Genomic DNA, 15,487 nt, shown 5'->3' on the forward strand with positions numbered 1-15,487 from the left:
ATGCTTTTCAGTGAGGAGTTCTGCCATTCTCCCATAAGTACTATTTCCAGGTGCAGCACTTTGGAGTCCTTCTGGATGACAGATGCTCTATACATTCTCAGTCATCTTCACTTCGTTGGTTACTAACTTCAAACATGATGTGCCACATATGATCAGCTGGTCTCAAACAGGAAGGAAAAAACTCTCTAAACTGGAGACTAAGCCCTATACCTTCAGCATAGGGATGAGCCTTGGTGAATTACACAACTGACAAGCAAGAGTCAGTAAAATTACAGAAAACCCTCTAACCCCCCTACATCAGATCAACAGTGGTATAATCTGATCGGAACTGGACCCTTTTTGCTGTCTTTAGATAGGTTTTCTAGAACTTTGAAGATGCACAACTCCTCTGCAAATTTACATGGGTTATGGCTTCAAACAGCAACAGCTGCAATTAACTAAACACACCAGCTGGGAAAGTTGCTGACACAGTTCATCTACCACCTAACACAGTGGTCCAAAACACTGGGTGAGGATCAGATGGTGGCTCAAATGAGTTCACCTAGAGGCCACTCAGTTTAAAATGGATCATTGCATCTAGGATCTGTAGCCTCAGTGGAATATACCTCTGTATATAAATAAGTGCAGCTGCATTCTATTCTAGTTAATGCAATTCAGGTGCAGTGGTCTAGGTTCCTGGCAAATTGCCAAATTGGCCCCTCTTTTGGAGCATCCCAAAAAGTTACTGGCAATTATCACAGCACCACATATTGGTTCCCAATTACACTAAATCGTATCTCCAGCACCTCTGCAGCACTGTTTAGGAAGAAGTTTGGTGCCTCCATGTGTCAGTATTTGTCCAGCAGGACTGATTTCCCTGTTAAGAAACTTAAAGTCACTGCAAAGCTTTTAATATTTGCTCATGCAAGCCCTCTTAGCCAGCCAGATTTTGACTATTTCTTAATACAAGACTGTAAACAAACTCATTACATGCTAATCATCAGGTCACACACCCCTCTCTTTCCCCATATGCTGGAAAAGCAGGAAACGTAAGATGGTCACATACCTTTGCTTCATCATTAATGTCCCAAGTGAAGGATATGGCATTGTACGCAAGCTCTTCAATGTTACTGATTGTATTGAAGCTCTCCTTATAGTCAGCTGTCGGGAGGGAGAGGAGAAGATTTTAATCATACAAAGCAGACAAACTGAATAGCAACTGCAGCTCTTCCACAGTACCCTAAGGGTTAAACGCTCTGAAAGGATTTCAGAAGTGGATCCTTACTAAAGGTTGAAAGCAGTTTGTTTTTTTAAATAAAGGAGAAGAATTAAAACAAAAACTAAAGTGGGAAAGACAGCGACAGCAAGTGTGGCATGTATCTGTGCCATACCCTATAGTTACATATGAAAAATGTCACACTGCATGACAAGAGCATAAGCTCTCAGTAAAGCTCCTTCAATAATAAAGATTTGCATGCATGTCAGCTTTAAGTGCCAAGTGCTTAATCCCTGCCTTTATTCTCAGAAGGAAAGGGCTGGGAGCACAACCCAGCTTTCAACCAAGGAAATCTGGAAGCCAGCCAGTCACAGCCTTGTCTGTAGGCAAGTGGAAATTTGCAGTATTTTCTTTTTAACTGAACCGAGGACTCACTGCAACACCAGCAGCAAGGAGGAGACTGAGGAGCGCTGAAGTATTTCAGCAGGGAGTTTGTCCCTGGAAAAAAAACACTGACTGTTTAGAAAGCTTCCAAAGCCCAGAGAGTGCAGTTTGACTATACTAGCCAAGATCTTTAAATGCAACTAGTGATTTGGGGGCACCTCCATTTTTGGATGCTCCAAGTTGAGACATCTGAAAAGGGCCAGTCTTTCAGATGGAGTGGGGAGCACTTGGCATTTTCTGAAAATCTGGCATCTTCAAGGCATCTAACATTAGCACGCGCACAGACACACACACCCCAAATTGAGGCTGCCAAAATACCTAGTCCCCTCTGAAAACACCTTGGCCAAGAACATCCCTTTGGTTTTGTTACAAAGCTAAGGACAGTGCTCAGCCTGGTCTGAAGGTTCCCTTTAAAAATGAAGTACCAATAGAAGGTCAAACCCTGCCAAGGAAGTCACGCTTGGCGTTTGATACCAGTAATTAGAGCGTTTCTTACCAATGTCAATGCATCTTTGTTTGGCTGTATGCTGCCTTGAGTGCCAGTACTTCCAGTGCCTGATCTGATCTTCTTTTGTTTTGTCTTCGGCAAATGCGACCAAGATGACGCTCTTCGTGAAGAGGAAGGGGGTAGGGAGAGAGAAAAAAAAACAAACTTAAAAAGCCACAGAGAAAATTTGTTTTGGAAGCTTTTACTTGGTATCAGGTTTTCTGCATTTGGCGTGCAAAACTTAGGAAAAGCCAAGTTACACCTGGCAAAGCAGAATCCTCTCTAGAATGGGAACATACATGTTAACGTTCTTCAGGGCCATAAAAGAACAAGGAAGTCAGAAGTTGCCCACAAAGAGAGTTGAATGCTCTCTTTCCAGATGTCTATGTCACATAGACCCATCACCACTACTGACTTGCTTGTTTGGCAGACTCAGACACACTAGTGACTGAATAGGCCTGGAAACCAATTTAACCTCTTCTGCTCTTCATTGGTATGGCAGAAGGGGAAAGCTGGACCTGCTTCTGAGGGCTTCAGTCTAGACTGTTGTGTGTCTATGGCACTTCAAGGCAGTCAGCCCAGCACCTCCAATAAGCAATAAATACCCACAACACTTCTCCTAAGAATCTGTAAGAATTGCCACTCACTCTGACTTTGCTGATTGGGTGGTGGACTCCTTCGCTGCTGCTGACTTCTTTAAGGGTGATCGGATAAAACTGACCCTTGTTTAGGTAGGTCATTGTGCTGTCCCCTGGCTTCTGACGAAGTGACTTGGAAGCTTCTAAGGTGTATTCAAAGTTATTCCTAGGAGACAAAAAGGACATTGATAGCTTCCTGGCAAACTCTTTAGCAAAGTGTTTTACATTTAATTTGGAGAAGTTCCAGACTTATTAGTTGAGACACTAAACCCTCAATAAGTAAGAGAGGGGGAAGCAAGGCTAACTCTTCATTGATAATCAATCCTCTTCATGAGAAAACATTTAGAAAAGCTCTTTGCAGAGAAAAACCAACATGTAGGATTGGATGCTACCTATTCAGGCTTACTGCAACATGTTTCATTTATGTAAAATGAAGAGTTTCTATCAATGACCAAAATGCTGTTAAGAGTCGTTCAAAGGCTGCTAGGTCCCTTCCTCCCCCCACTAATGTTTCATTCTCAATTAAAAACAAACTAACCCCACATCACCCATTCCCCATCGTAGGTCTCCATACACAAAATCCACACACGGCAAACCTCGAATGCCTGCTGTAGTTCTCAATGTGGAGAGAGCAGACAAGCATCTCTGGGTATCTATCAGGGTTAAGCACTTGGGAGCCAGCTGCAGGAGGGTTCTGCAGTAATTATTATTCTCTTAAATGACTAGATGATCACACTACATCAAGCTGGTTAGAAATCAACGCACGACTTCCAGATGGCAGTACAGTGCCATTATCAACCCAACAAAGATAGTTTTCCTAAATATTGCAGACATGACTCTCCAGGTTGTTAAGCACTCAGTGCCAGCTAAAACCAGGTGTGCTCAGCACCTCTGAGAATCATGCCTAAAGAAAGGCAACCCAAAAGAGAATTCATAAGTAAGTTGCATCCATTAGTCATGAACAAACTGGCTATAAGAGATGAGGCGGCTGCAAGAAAACAAAAAGCTTAAAGTATTACCCAGCAATGCTGTCAAAAACGTAGTCCTCTGAACTCATGCTAGTCATACGCAGATTTAGTTCAGCAGGAAAGAAAACCTGAAAATACAGATAATTAATTCAGCAGCAACAGAAAAAATTCAACAGCTGCCAGGTTACAACCCTGCTTCAGCTGGCTTGAATATCTGATAACTAGGGATTGTGGCTAGCATATAGAGTATGCTGTTTATGGGCCCCAGTCAAATAATGCTTTATATGCCAATTAAGCACAAGATCTAGCAAGCCCATTCTGAGCCAGCTTTTAAAAAATCAAGCCTTCCTGAAGCCTGCTAGCTACTGGATGTTATGGACATCCCTTTAAGTTCTAAGTCCATATTAGTGAAGTGATGGTGAACCCTGTAGATTTCAAAAGAGGCAATAGAACAAAAAAACAAAGTCTGATTTTTGTATGAGCTCAGCTCCCATTCAGGCACCTAAATAAAGTGGCCAGATTTTCACAAGCATCCAGCAGCTCCCCATTGAGGACAATGGGCACTGAGCACTTGTGAAAATCTGACCATTTAGGTGCTTAAATGGGAGCTTCAGGTGCAGAGCTCTTGTAAACTTGGCCCACTATTTATTTCACTGTTGCTGCCGACAGATTATTTCCACAAGCTATTTAGCCAAAGCTTCCGTCATTTGTAAGATTAGCCATTTGCTTTTGATAATGATTTTTTGTTTTATAATGTAGTAAATTAAATCTATATCTATGGACCTTTCTGGGAAAATCTTCTATTTCTAATCCACCGGACTGAGATTTCAGGTTTACATAACTATTAGAGGTGCAACATGATACCCATACACTGATCCGGTTGCGCAAACACACACACACACACACACACACACACACAACATGGTGAGTGATCCCTGTACCTCTTGCACTCCTTCTTTGAAGGTCTCTGAGAAGGTGGAGTCCGGCGTGCGTCTCTGGGAGTTCTGAGGCTGAGCACTGGAACTAAACTGATCAGGGTTGAGATTCCTGTCAAAAACCACCACTCGTTCGGGGGGCTCAGGGTGGTAGACAGTGGGAGGGATACCCACAGTGAAGCCATGCGGCTGTGTTTCTGTTTTAATTGAATGCGTGGGCATTGTTGCAATGGAAACAGTAACAGTGGTGTCGGGGGTTGTCAGATGGCCTCTCTTGTCCATGGCCATTTGGGTAGCATGCGGAAGGACAATATTGAAAGGCACATTTTTCAGAACCTGCACTCTGTTTTCTCCAGTAGAGATAAGTGATTGTTCTGTTGGGATGCTGTTTCTTTAAGAGAAAAAAAGGGTTCAAAACAAAACATTAAACAGCAGAACCAGAAACTTTTGGCTTTTGGCTAAGGAGAAACGGAATACCAGCTCCCTGTATTGGTGATGATTAACTATATTTAGGGGTAAGGCCTCTAGAACTTATAAAAATCTTATCCATTTCTGACTCCTAGAATACTATATTTGACCTTAAAGCATTAACAGCCCATAAACTGAGTCACCCAAAACACAATACACTGAGGGCCCCACTGACAGGGTATCAAGCACTGAGGGACTCACTTGATTGGCTTATATATAAGTTTACATGCTATACCACCACACTGGCTTCTGTCTTCCTCAACAGACTGAATCAGCTTATCATCAGAGCTGGAGCAATTTAAACTTGTCTCGGTCAGCTCTCTCTTCAGCTTAGTGTTATAGGAAGAGGGCAGCAAGGAGTGTGACTTAAGGTTAATTTATATTCAAGTTTTAAAATTCCATGGTTTGTTGGTGGGTTCCACCCCCACCCCAAATAAAAGAAAAGACTGCAAAAATTTATCCAAGTGAAACTTATGCATCAGAACCACAGGTTAATAAACCATAAACACATTGCAATGTTTTATGGCACACCATTCAAATTAATCCTGACTACATATTCCAAATACATCCAATCCTGTAGCACCTAGTAACTGATGGGGTTTATGTAAGGACCGGATCTTGGGTAGTTGAAAGATCAGGACCTGCCCATTAAGACTCAATCATGAGCCACCTTGTGTAAACCCTCGGGAGTAAATGCTTATCAGCCACCTCCTTATGCCCCTGAAAGGGATATTGTCACATGGGGGAAGAGAGCAGTTCCACTGCATTGCTATTCCCTCTCTTGCACAGGAGGTGCTGGGTGGGCAGGGATGAGAAGTGGATGGAGCCTTGACTTTCTGAATCAAAATTCAAATCCTAGTTGGTCCTGGAGCACCTCAAGTACCTGCTGACCCTGACTCCGAAGCTTGTGGTAACTCCACCATTTAACCCTTGGGTTGTTACAAGAGTTGCTGTGCCTTCATGGTGCAGAAGAAAGGATTGCAATCTCCATTACAAATGCAGGAGAGCTTCAAATGCAAACTTCATTTAAACAACCTTAGCAATATATCAGGATGTCAGTTAAAGCAAAAGTGCAACAATAGAATCCAGTACCTTTTGCCATGATCTTGGTCAGGATGATCTACATCTGGTTTTGCTGTTGAAGTCCTTCTTTCTCTGGGAACCTGGAGGTATAAGTCATGTGAGAGTTTAACTGTTCTTATCCAAACAAGGTTGGCCCATTCTTTTTTCCCCACAGTTTGGAAAGCTAAGAATCACTCTGTTATGGATCAATTATTTAAAGTACAATTAACACCTGTAAAGTTCTTTACAATGCCAAAACGTATCATCATCACTGTTGTTTTGGGAAGTCAAGTCTATTCCATATGCTGCTTAAAGAATCCCAAATTAATAGAATGGAGTGGTACTTTGGAATTTAGATTCCTGCATAGAAAAAACAAGACAAACTGCTTAAACCTTAGGACAGGGACAAGTTTCCAACCTGGCTGGAAAGATCACCATCTCTTATCAAGTGTCAGCAACTGGAATAATGGAATTGGAGGGAAAATAATGAGTTGTCACTAGTAGCTCTGATAAAGAAAACTGACAGGCTTCAATTTGTCTGGTGACTTTATTACTTAGGAAAGATCAGCTCAACAGCTCTTGCCCACATGCTCAGGATTTAGCTGATCGCCATATTTGGGGTCGGGAAGGAATTTTCCTCCGGGGCAGATTGGCAGAGGCCCTGGAGGTTTTTCACCTTCCTCTGCAGCGTGGGGAATGGGTCACTTGCTGGTGGATTCTCCGCAGCTTGAGGTCATCAAACCACAATTTGAAGACTTCAATAACTCAGACATAGGTTAGGAGTTTGTTATAGAAGTGGATGGGTAGGATTCTGCGGCCTGCTTTGTGCAGGAGGTCAGACTAGATGATCATATTAGTCCCTTCTGACCTTAAAGTCTATGAGTTCTGGAGAGTGACATCCTCGGTCTTCCCACAGGGGCTGTCTAGACCAGTTTCTCATTGCCCATTCACACCTTTGCCTCTGCAGACACTTTTGGTCAGATATTTTTTGAGACTAGTCTTGGACTTTCCCTGGGAACTAGAATGAGACCACTGAGTTTAATGACGACAATACTTGGCCTTTATAGAGTCTGCATACTGCTTTGTGAATATAAAACAGTAGCTAATTATCACTGTGCCCCTGTAAGGTAGACGATATCCTCATTTTATACATGGGAAAGCAGAGAGAGAAAGGCTGATGGCCTGCTCTTCAGTGGATCTGAGCTCCCACAGATACTCACTGACTTCAATTGGAGTTAACACATTTGAAAATTAGGCTCTGAACAATTTGTTCAAGGCCATAGAACAAATCAACAGCAGAACTTGGATGAGTTCCTAATACCCCAGTCCCATATCCTGTCCAGTCACACTTTGTATTAAAGATATATTGATAAGTTATGAAGGATTAAACATAATTAATAGAAACCTTCTGCTGATGTGCTTATAGCTAACTATAAACCATAGTTATAAGCAACCTATTGACCTTCAGGACTCTAAAAATGTATTAAAAATATTTATTACTCATGTATTAACCCTTTATGTTGAGGGTATATTTATAAATAGTTTATAAAGGGTGATTTTCTATTGACTAGACTATGATGCTTCTGATGTAAGTCACTGACCAGCTCTCAGTAATGGCTTTTGTCATCTATAGACTTGGGCTAGATATGAACCAGCAACCTGGACAAAGAAAAATGCTCCATATTCCACTATTATACATCATCTGAGCTATCTAGTTCTCCACTTTACACCAACAACATTTTACTATTTAAAAGATGAAGGCTACTTACAGTCCTTACCGCAAAACCCCAGCTAGTATTTTATAAAGCTGTGGGGGAGATATGATGTACATTAGGGATTAAACTGAGATCTTCTAAAGTCAGGATACTGGTGAACAGGATATTTGCATTCAGTCTCAGACTTTAAGGTCAGAAGGGACCATCATGATCATCTAGTCTGACCTCCTGCACACTGCAGGCCACAGAACCTCACCCCCACACACTGGTAATAGACATGCCATGGGCTGGTGTAAGGATACTCACTTTATACTATGGTAATATCCTGTTAAAGAGAGATCAGATTACTATATTCTTGTATAATCTGTAAACAAAAGCTCACTTTTGTAATTATTTTGTCTCTGATAGTTACATGGCAAGGATTTGTAAGCTTGTTAAAACTTCCTAAATATATTGTTAAAAAAATATAAATGCAGATCTCTTACTTACTATTTGGCCATTAAATTTCACTTATCCTGAGGTTCCAGGCTACTCTGATAAAACACAAAAGCTACAAGACACTGATAGCACATACCATTTAAACAAACAAGAATTAATACATTCATACATTAGAAGGAATTAACTCCAGACCTTCCAGCACTGAAACATGCTGCGTAAGCATGATCAGATACTGCACCTTTACCTGACAAATACAAGCTATTTAAATTATATTGGAAACGCCTAATTTTTTGTAAGAGTAATTATAGGCTGATGACAGAAAACCCTAGTAGAAACAGTACTTTTCTAAATAGCTTCCAATTAAAATCTTTAAAATCCAGTGGCTTTTAAGTAGCATAGAGAATGTAAGAGAGCATCAGAAGAATGTAGGTCAAGATTTTCTGGAGTGACTAGGGATTCTGGAAACTTCCATTTTCGGGTGCCTAATTTAAGACATATTAAAGGGGCCCAATTTTCAGAGGGCATGTGCTCAGCACTTACTGAAAATTAATCCCTTTCAAGGCGTCTCAAGTTGGGCACCCAAAAATGACTACTAACTTTTGAAACTGTTGATGTAAGGCTTTCCAAGTCACACTGTCAGAGCTAGTATCAGAGGGGTAGCCCAGTGCCTGCATATTTATACCTGCCTCTGGAAATTTCCACCACATAGGTCTGACGAAGTGGGTATTCACCCACGAAAGCTTATGCTCCAATATGTCTGTTAGTCTATAAGGTGCCACAGGACTCTGTCCCTTTTGTCAGAGTTAGGCTAGTCTTGGCTCAGAGGAAAACAAATTACAAATTTTTTACAAAAACCTTTACAGGTGGCAGCCTTTAATTTTCTGCTCCAGACCTTGGAAGCTCCCACCTTCTCCTTTAACTTAGTCTCTGAAAATGACAGATGAATCCTTCTAACATTTTATACTTTTTTCGCATGTAAGCTTGCCCTCCCCATACCTTTCCTACAGTTTATAGATGGCATGAGTAGAGAAGGAAACCCTGAATAAAATACCAATGCACAGCAAATTCTTTGTGCTTCACTAAAAGCTCTTCACTACAGCCTCTGCCAAAATTTCTCTTCACAGTTTATTCACATTTAACAATGGATTGAGCAGATTAAAATCCTCAGACAAGGCGGCTTTTTCACTGGCATAACAAACAAGCATAGAGAGGTATGGCGTTTTAAGGGAGAAAACAAGCTTTCCTACAAGTGTCAGTTATGATGACCTTTACACCAATTATTTTGTCACATGCATTAAGGACTAAACTGAGTTGTGCATTAGAGATTACGAAATACTTCTATATACACAAAGCTGGCAGTTTCATGAAACTATACTGCTTGAAAAATTGGTTAAACTCTTAACAATAGGCATGTACTTTGTATATAACAAGTGCAGTAGTTCTAAAGGCTGGAAAATATGTTTGTGATTGTCAATAATTAACAATGTTCGTTTGGTGTCTGGAGGAGCACTGAGAAGACCGTCCATGCTCTAAACCTACAAACAGATCAGTGAAAATAAACGGGATTCAGGAACCTGCCTGTATTAGGCTCTTTAGAAAATCTCAACCTAAATCTTATTATTAAATAATATGAATATTGTGGTAGCGCCCAAGAGGCCCAGGGTATCATTGTGCTAGGCACTATACAAATGGAACACAAAAAGACAGTCCCTTGCCCCACATTTTTATATTCATATACACACACTCCAGCATTTCAGCTAGTAACTATTAAAAACTGCATCCTGAAAAACATGGGTCAGTAGGCTACACAAGTACCCTGATCTATTACAAAAAAGATTCCAGAACAACTGGTTTCTATTTAGCTTAAAAGAAATCTATTGTCAGAAAATCAAAGTGGTTTTACATTTTTTTTTTTTAAAGGGTTAGAACCACCAACTCAGAGTCCTCATTGCATAGTAGCTATTAATAATGTAAACAGCTACATTATATTCCCTAGCAAATTACTGCTTCAGGTGCACTTGCAGGCAAAACAAGTGCACCTTTAGCTGTTAGGTGTTACTGGTGCCAACCTACCTTGTAATAGTCATACAGCAATCCCAGGGCAGCTGCACTGTCTTCGTCGCCATTGATGCTCATCATGGCTTTGGTGGCTGCTGTAAGGGGATTTTCAAGGAAGGACTTCCAGGCTTCATCTTCACTAGTGTATGGACGCCTCTGGGAGTAGAGAGTGTCATTCTGAAGAACCAACACGGGCCTTTTGCTTTGGTCATAAAAACATGAATCTTTGTTACAATGCATCCAAGAAGTATATAATAAGCATGTTTCACAAACTTTGTAACACTTAAGAATTAGTGGTCAGCTTTTTACTATGTTAATATTATGACTTAATGTTACACAATGGTCAGTCAACAGAAGGATACGGGATACAATTCTGATTTCCACTGACATACATGAGATCAGGAGTAACCTCACTGAACTCAATGGAATTACATCAGTGAGATCATAAAACTACTGAAGATAATAGCTGGCCTGCTAACAAATATTTGGAATCCAAAATAGGCTAATAAATTCACAACACTTTTAATGTTCTAAGACCCACGGTATTATTAGCATATTACTAAACAAAAAGATATTGTACAACAGTAACTTGCTACTTACTAATTTATTCAAGCTCTCTCTATGCACCATACAGAGAATGGTTTCATGCTTTGTCATGCAAGACAGAGTTTGCATTAACAAATACCACTGTCATGTTATAAAACACAGTTAACTCTACTTTCCTATGTCTGACAATTCCCTCAAGACAACGTATTTAATTCTTGGGGTATATTTGAAAGCTATTAAAAGCTGCTGATTACCTGAATACTATACATGGAATGTAGCCAAAGGAGACCATAAATCAACAAGGCAGTGCAATTTTCTGGAAATAGAAGCCAAGCTCTGTATTGTATGTTTACCTGTGAGATTCTCAAGACATTGTCACAGACTGAGAAACCCAGTGGGCTACCAGGAAAGAAAAACCACCTACACACAATTCCACCTCCTCCCTTCCCTCCCCGCCCCAAAGAGGTGTGGGTATTACCTCCATGAAAAATAATTAGATTTTTTCAAAACATTTTGTTCTTATTGTGAAGGAGAAAACTCCAAGCACTCACACGTGTGGAAGAGGGGAGAGATGGTGTTTGCAGCAAAACACAATTTTACCAGCCTAAACAAGTTAACATTTTCAATTCAGTTTTTAAAATATATGCTTCATCCACACTGGCCAGGCAGACAATGTTTAAACCATGTTAGCTTGAACTGGTTTTAAACCAGTTCCAACAGTTCCCCCATGCTTATTCCCACCCCCAATGTGCACAGAAGCCTAGTTGATGTTTACTACAGGTTCTTTGTGTTTCGACTTTTGAAAAAAGAGACATATCAATTCTTAAAAAACACCACCACCACACAACCAACATCCTTAAGAAACAGAAACATCTTTTTTGTTGAACTTACTCTCAGGACTATTCAAAGATTGTAACATATTAGAATATTGAAGGAATAAAACACTACAGTCAACTTAATAAATATCCTGCATTTGTAACTTCTTTCACCTAGTAATTTTCCTAAGAGCTTTGCAAACTATGGATTTGAATCTGTAAACCCTTACTCACCCAAGCGGGCTCAATGACATCCTGGGGACCACTTGCATGATTTAAGGACAACTCATGTGAGTAAGGGTTCGCAGTTTCTGGATGAAGGGGGATTTATACATTCACAGAGAGGATGTGTGTCAATCTGTAAAATGAGCCACCTTTGGAGCAGAGTGTAGCAAACTGGCACAGCAAACAAACAATGGGATGAGTTTGAATTTTCTCCAAGGGTGCAGGGCAAACACCTACTATTTTAGAAATTACAAGGAATTTTTAGATGGCCATACAGAATGGATAGGCCCTCGGGTTAAGGTCATATCAAAGATTGAACCACCTGTAGTAGCCTGCATGGAACTCATTTTATCTACCTTCTTAAAGCTGAAGGGCTGAATCAACCTCGCTTGGATTTAAACTTGGTGTTCAGACCATAAAACCATTCTCTTTCAGCAATGTGAGAAGATCCATATGGAAGAAAAATTAATCTAAATGCAAAACCATTCAGAATTGAACAAGCACTAAACTGAAATCCAGTAAACTCAGAAACTACGTGTTTTTTTTTTGTAAGACTCGTCTCTTGTTGCAACACTCAAATAAAATGCACAATTGCCCTAAAGGTAACCTACCTCCTCTAAAAGGAGTGTAGAAAGAATTATCTTTAGAATTATCAACAAAGTGTAGGGTTTGGCAGTAACTCAATCCCTTAACAGGATTACAGGTTCTTTTAAGAAAATGAGAACATATTTATAAAAAGACAGTCAAACATGTGTTTTTCTGACGATAGACCTGTGAAGAGTTTTAAGTTTCAATATGTATATTGGCCGTGATCTGTGCATAAAGTACTGGATGCTATTAGCAAGTTTTGGAAATAAGTCTTCTACTGTGCATTTAAATACTCGAAAAAAAGTTGATTTGTTTTCTGCTTGACCAAACTGTAAATTGGTAGGAAAACCTTACAGGAATGTGTGTTCTCTGCACTGTAGCGATTTTGTGCCAGTACTGATCTCATGTCACTTATTCCTGCAATATTTTCCTACTTTTTGTGCGCGTGCGCGCAATTTGTTCATGCAGTAGAACCTGTTCTTTCTGACTTTGCTAATCTGCAAACCCAATAACTCTCTCTCAAAAGAAAAAAAGTCCCATTGTCACAATCCATTTACTCAATAGTAGAGTGCTTTTTATTGTTATTTGTCTTACACAGAGCATAGGGTTGGTGCTGTAACAAACACAGAGATAAAGACAGTTTGTGTCAATGAGTTTACAGTACAGAAGACAAAGTGAGGTTTATACATGAAGCTGTTAGGTCTCATCTCCCTTAGGGAAACGCTCAACAAAATTCCCTATGATTGAAAGGGCCTTAATGAGGTCTCCCATTTTTAAAGACATTTACTTTTATAAAGTAGCATACAGTCCACTTACTAGAATAATGACAATTTATAAAAGACCCAGCCTACAACTATCCAAGTAAACAAAGCATACTGTAATACATTCAGACTTAAATTTGCCAAGTTATCAAGTTTAAAAAAAAAAAGGTAGTCAAAGGCAAAGGTCAAAACTGAGAATTAGCAAGGTTCTCTCTCTCTCTGTACTTATCTGGCATCCATCACCCTATTTGGCCACCTTGAACAATTTTGAATAATTACTATTATTCATATTATTATAGCACCAAGGAACTCTCATCATGGACCAGGACCCCATGGTGCTAGGTTCTGTATACACAAACAAGTAGTATGCGATACATACATACATACATGCACATCTAGATAGCTAATGATAAAGGTTACGTATTTGCAAATCAGTTTCAATTCAACTACTAGCATCCAACATTTAAAGCACAAATATGTTCTAAAAGAAACATCTACACTTTGCAGTACTATATTGTGTTGTTTATAAAATATACTGTAAAAAACCTAGACAGCTGAACATGAGTTTTTGGTAAATACCCTCCAACAAAGTGAAATCTTATTCCTGTTTAGCAGTTAGATTGTCAAAATCTAGAGCTAGTAGTAACTGAATGACTGATGGATCTCAAATCACTAACAAGGACCTCAGAATATTTCACAAAGAAACCCTGTACGTATTTGACTGATTGGCTGATTAGCATTACTGGAACTTGTAAAAAACTGCCATACAGAGATTAAGCAACAAATTAATTTTGGAACACCTGACATTATACATACATGCACATTTCTCTCTCAGAAAGCAGGAGCATTCTATATGTAATAAGCAGCACTGTTGTAAATATCAAGCATACATTCCAAATTTAACAGAGATTTAAAGCACATTCTTATATTTTAAATTTTATAACATGTTCATAACTTTTACAAACTTGAGTTTTTAAAATAGATTTTGGTGGGGAAAAAGCATTTTAAAAGTAATTTTAGGTACTGCCCTGTATTCCATGTTCTTGAATGGAAAACAACCTACATTATCTATGCTGCAAATGCTACATGAAGTCACAGAACTGGAAGGGAACTCGAGAGGTCACCTACTGCAGTCCCCTGCACTTGTGGCAGGACTAAGTATTATCTATATCATCCCTGACAGGTGTTTGTTTAACCTGTTCTTAAAAATCTCCAATGACAGAAATTCCACAACTTCTCTAGACAATTTATTCCAGTGCTTAACCACTCTGACAGTTAGTAAGTTTTTCCTAACGTCCAACCTAAACTCCCTTGCTGCAATTTAAGACCGTTGCTTCTTGTCCTACCCTCAGAGGTTAAGAAAAACACATTTTCTTTCTCCTCCTTGTAACAATCTGTTACATACTTGAAAACTGTTATGTCCCCTTTCAGGCTTCTCTTTTCCAGACTAAACAAATCCAATTTTTTCAATTCCAAGCAGTTCTGAAGTATTTTATTGTAACTAAAAATTAATTATTTGTATTTAATCAGTGTATTACACATACAGTAAGGACCTGTCCAAGAGTCTGCCTATATACAAGACTACCCTTGCTCCACTACAGCACCTACTTGCACAGAGTAAATAGTCACTATGACTTTATAACATACAGGCACAAAGACAAGGTCTCTGCTCCCAAAGTTTACAATATAATATTTTGGACTTCTGAAAATGGTAAAGATAGTTAGATTTTTCAGCTGACATTGCTAAAAACACCAGATTACCTGGGGAAGTCCATTTTTCCAGGAGCGTGGGTTTCATAAAAATCCATCAGATCTTGGTTCTACAGCATATAAGCAGCTTGTAGTATTTTAAAAGACAGTTTTTACAAATCTGTGCATTAAGGTCTAACACTGCCAAAGGCCAAACCCAGGAAATCTCTTTAAATTAGAGCAACAATGTTCAAGTCATTAAAAAAAACAAACCCTAGGTGTGCCTCAAATAATGATGTCCCAGTTAACGCTGCTCTCACTTCCCAGCCCTTGTTCTTAAATCTTCAAGAGGAAAAAAAAGCAGTACACGGCAATTCGGTAAGATCCTGCATTAGAAAAGCCCATCGAAACAAGTGTTGTGGAAGGGGTGAATGTCTACAGCCCCCTATGCACTT

General features: G+C 39.6%; 1 protein-coding gene across 2 annotated transcripts in view; it reads right to left on the reverse strand.

The window, feature by feature from the left end:
* The window catches only part of GRHL1 (grainyhead like transcription factor 1), an 85,795-nt gene that overhangs the window by 54,479 nt on the left and 15,829 nt on the right, over positions 1-15,487 (reverse strand). For both annotated transcript variants that reach the window (XM_075063682.1, XM_032779727.2), the window contains exons 2-8: positions 10,424-10,610; positions 6,228-6,298; positions 4,674-5,058; positions 3,784-3,860; positions 2,774-2,930; positions 2,136-2,247; positions 1,046-1,140 (exon numbers count right to left, since the gene is read on the reverse strand). In XM_075063682.1, coding sequence (XP_074919783.1) covers positions 1,046-1,140; positions 2,136-2,247; positions 2,774-2,930; positions 3,784-3,860; positions 4,674-5,058; positions 6,228-6,298; positions 10,424-10,489 — 963 coding nt within the window. In that variant the 5' untranslated portion in view covers positions 10,490-10,610. The remainder of the gene's footprint in view (positions 1-1,045; positions 1,141-2,135; positions 2,248-2,773; positions 2,931-3,783; positions 3,861-4,673; positions 5,059-6,227; positions 6,299-10,423; positions 10,611-15,487) is intronic.

The sequence above is a fragment of the Chelonoidis abingdonii genome, chromosome 3 (genome assembly GCF_003597395.2).
Source record: "Chelonoidis abingdonii isolate Lonesome George chromosome 3, CheloAbing_2.0, whole genome shotgun sequence".
Taxonomy (NCBI): Eukaryota; Metazoa; Chordata; order Testudines; family Testudinidae; genus Chelonoidis; species Chelonoidis abingdonii.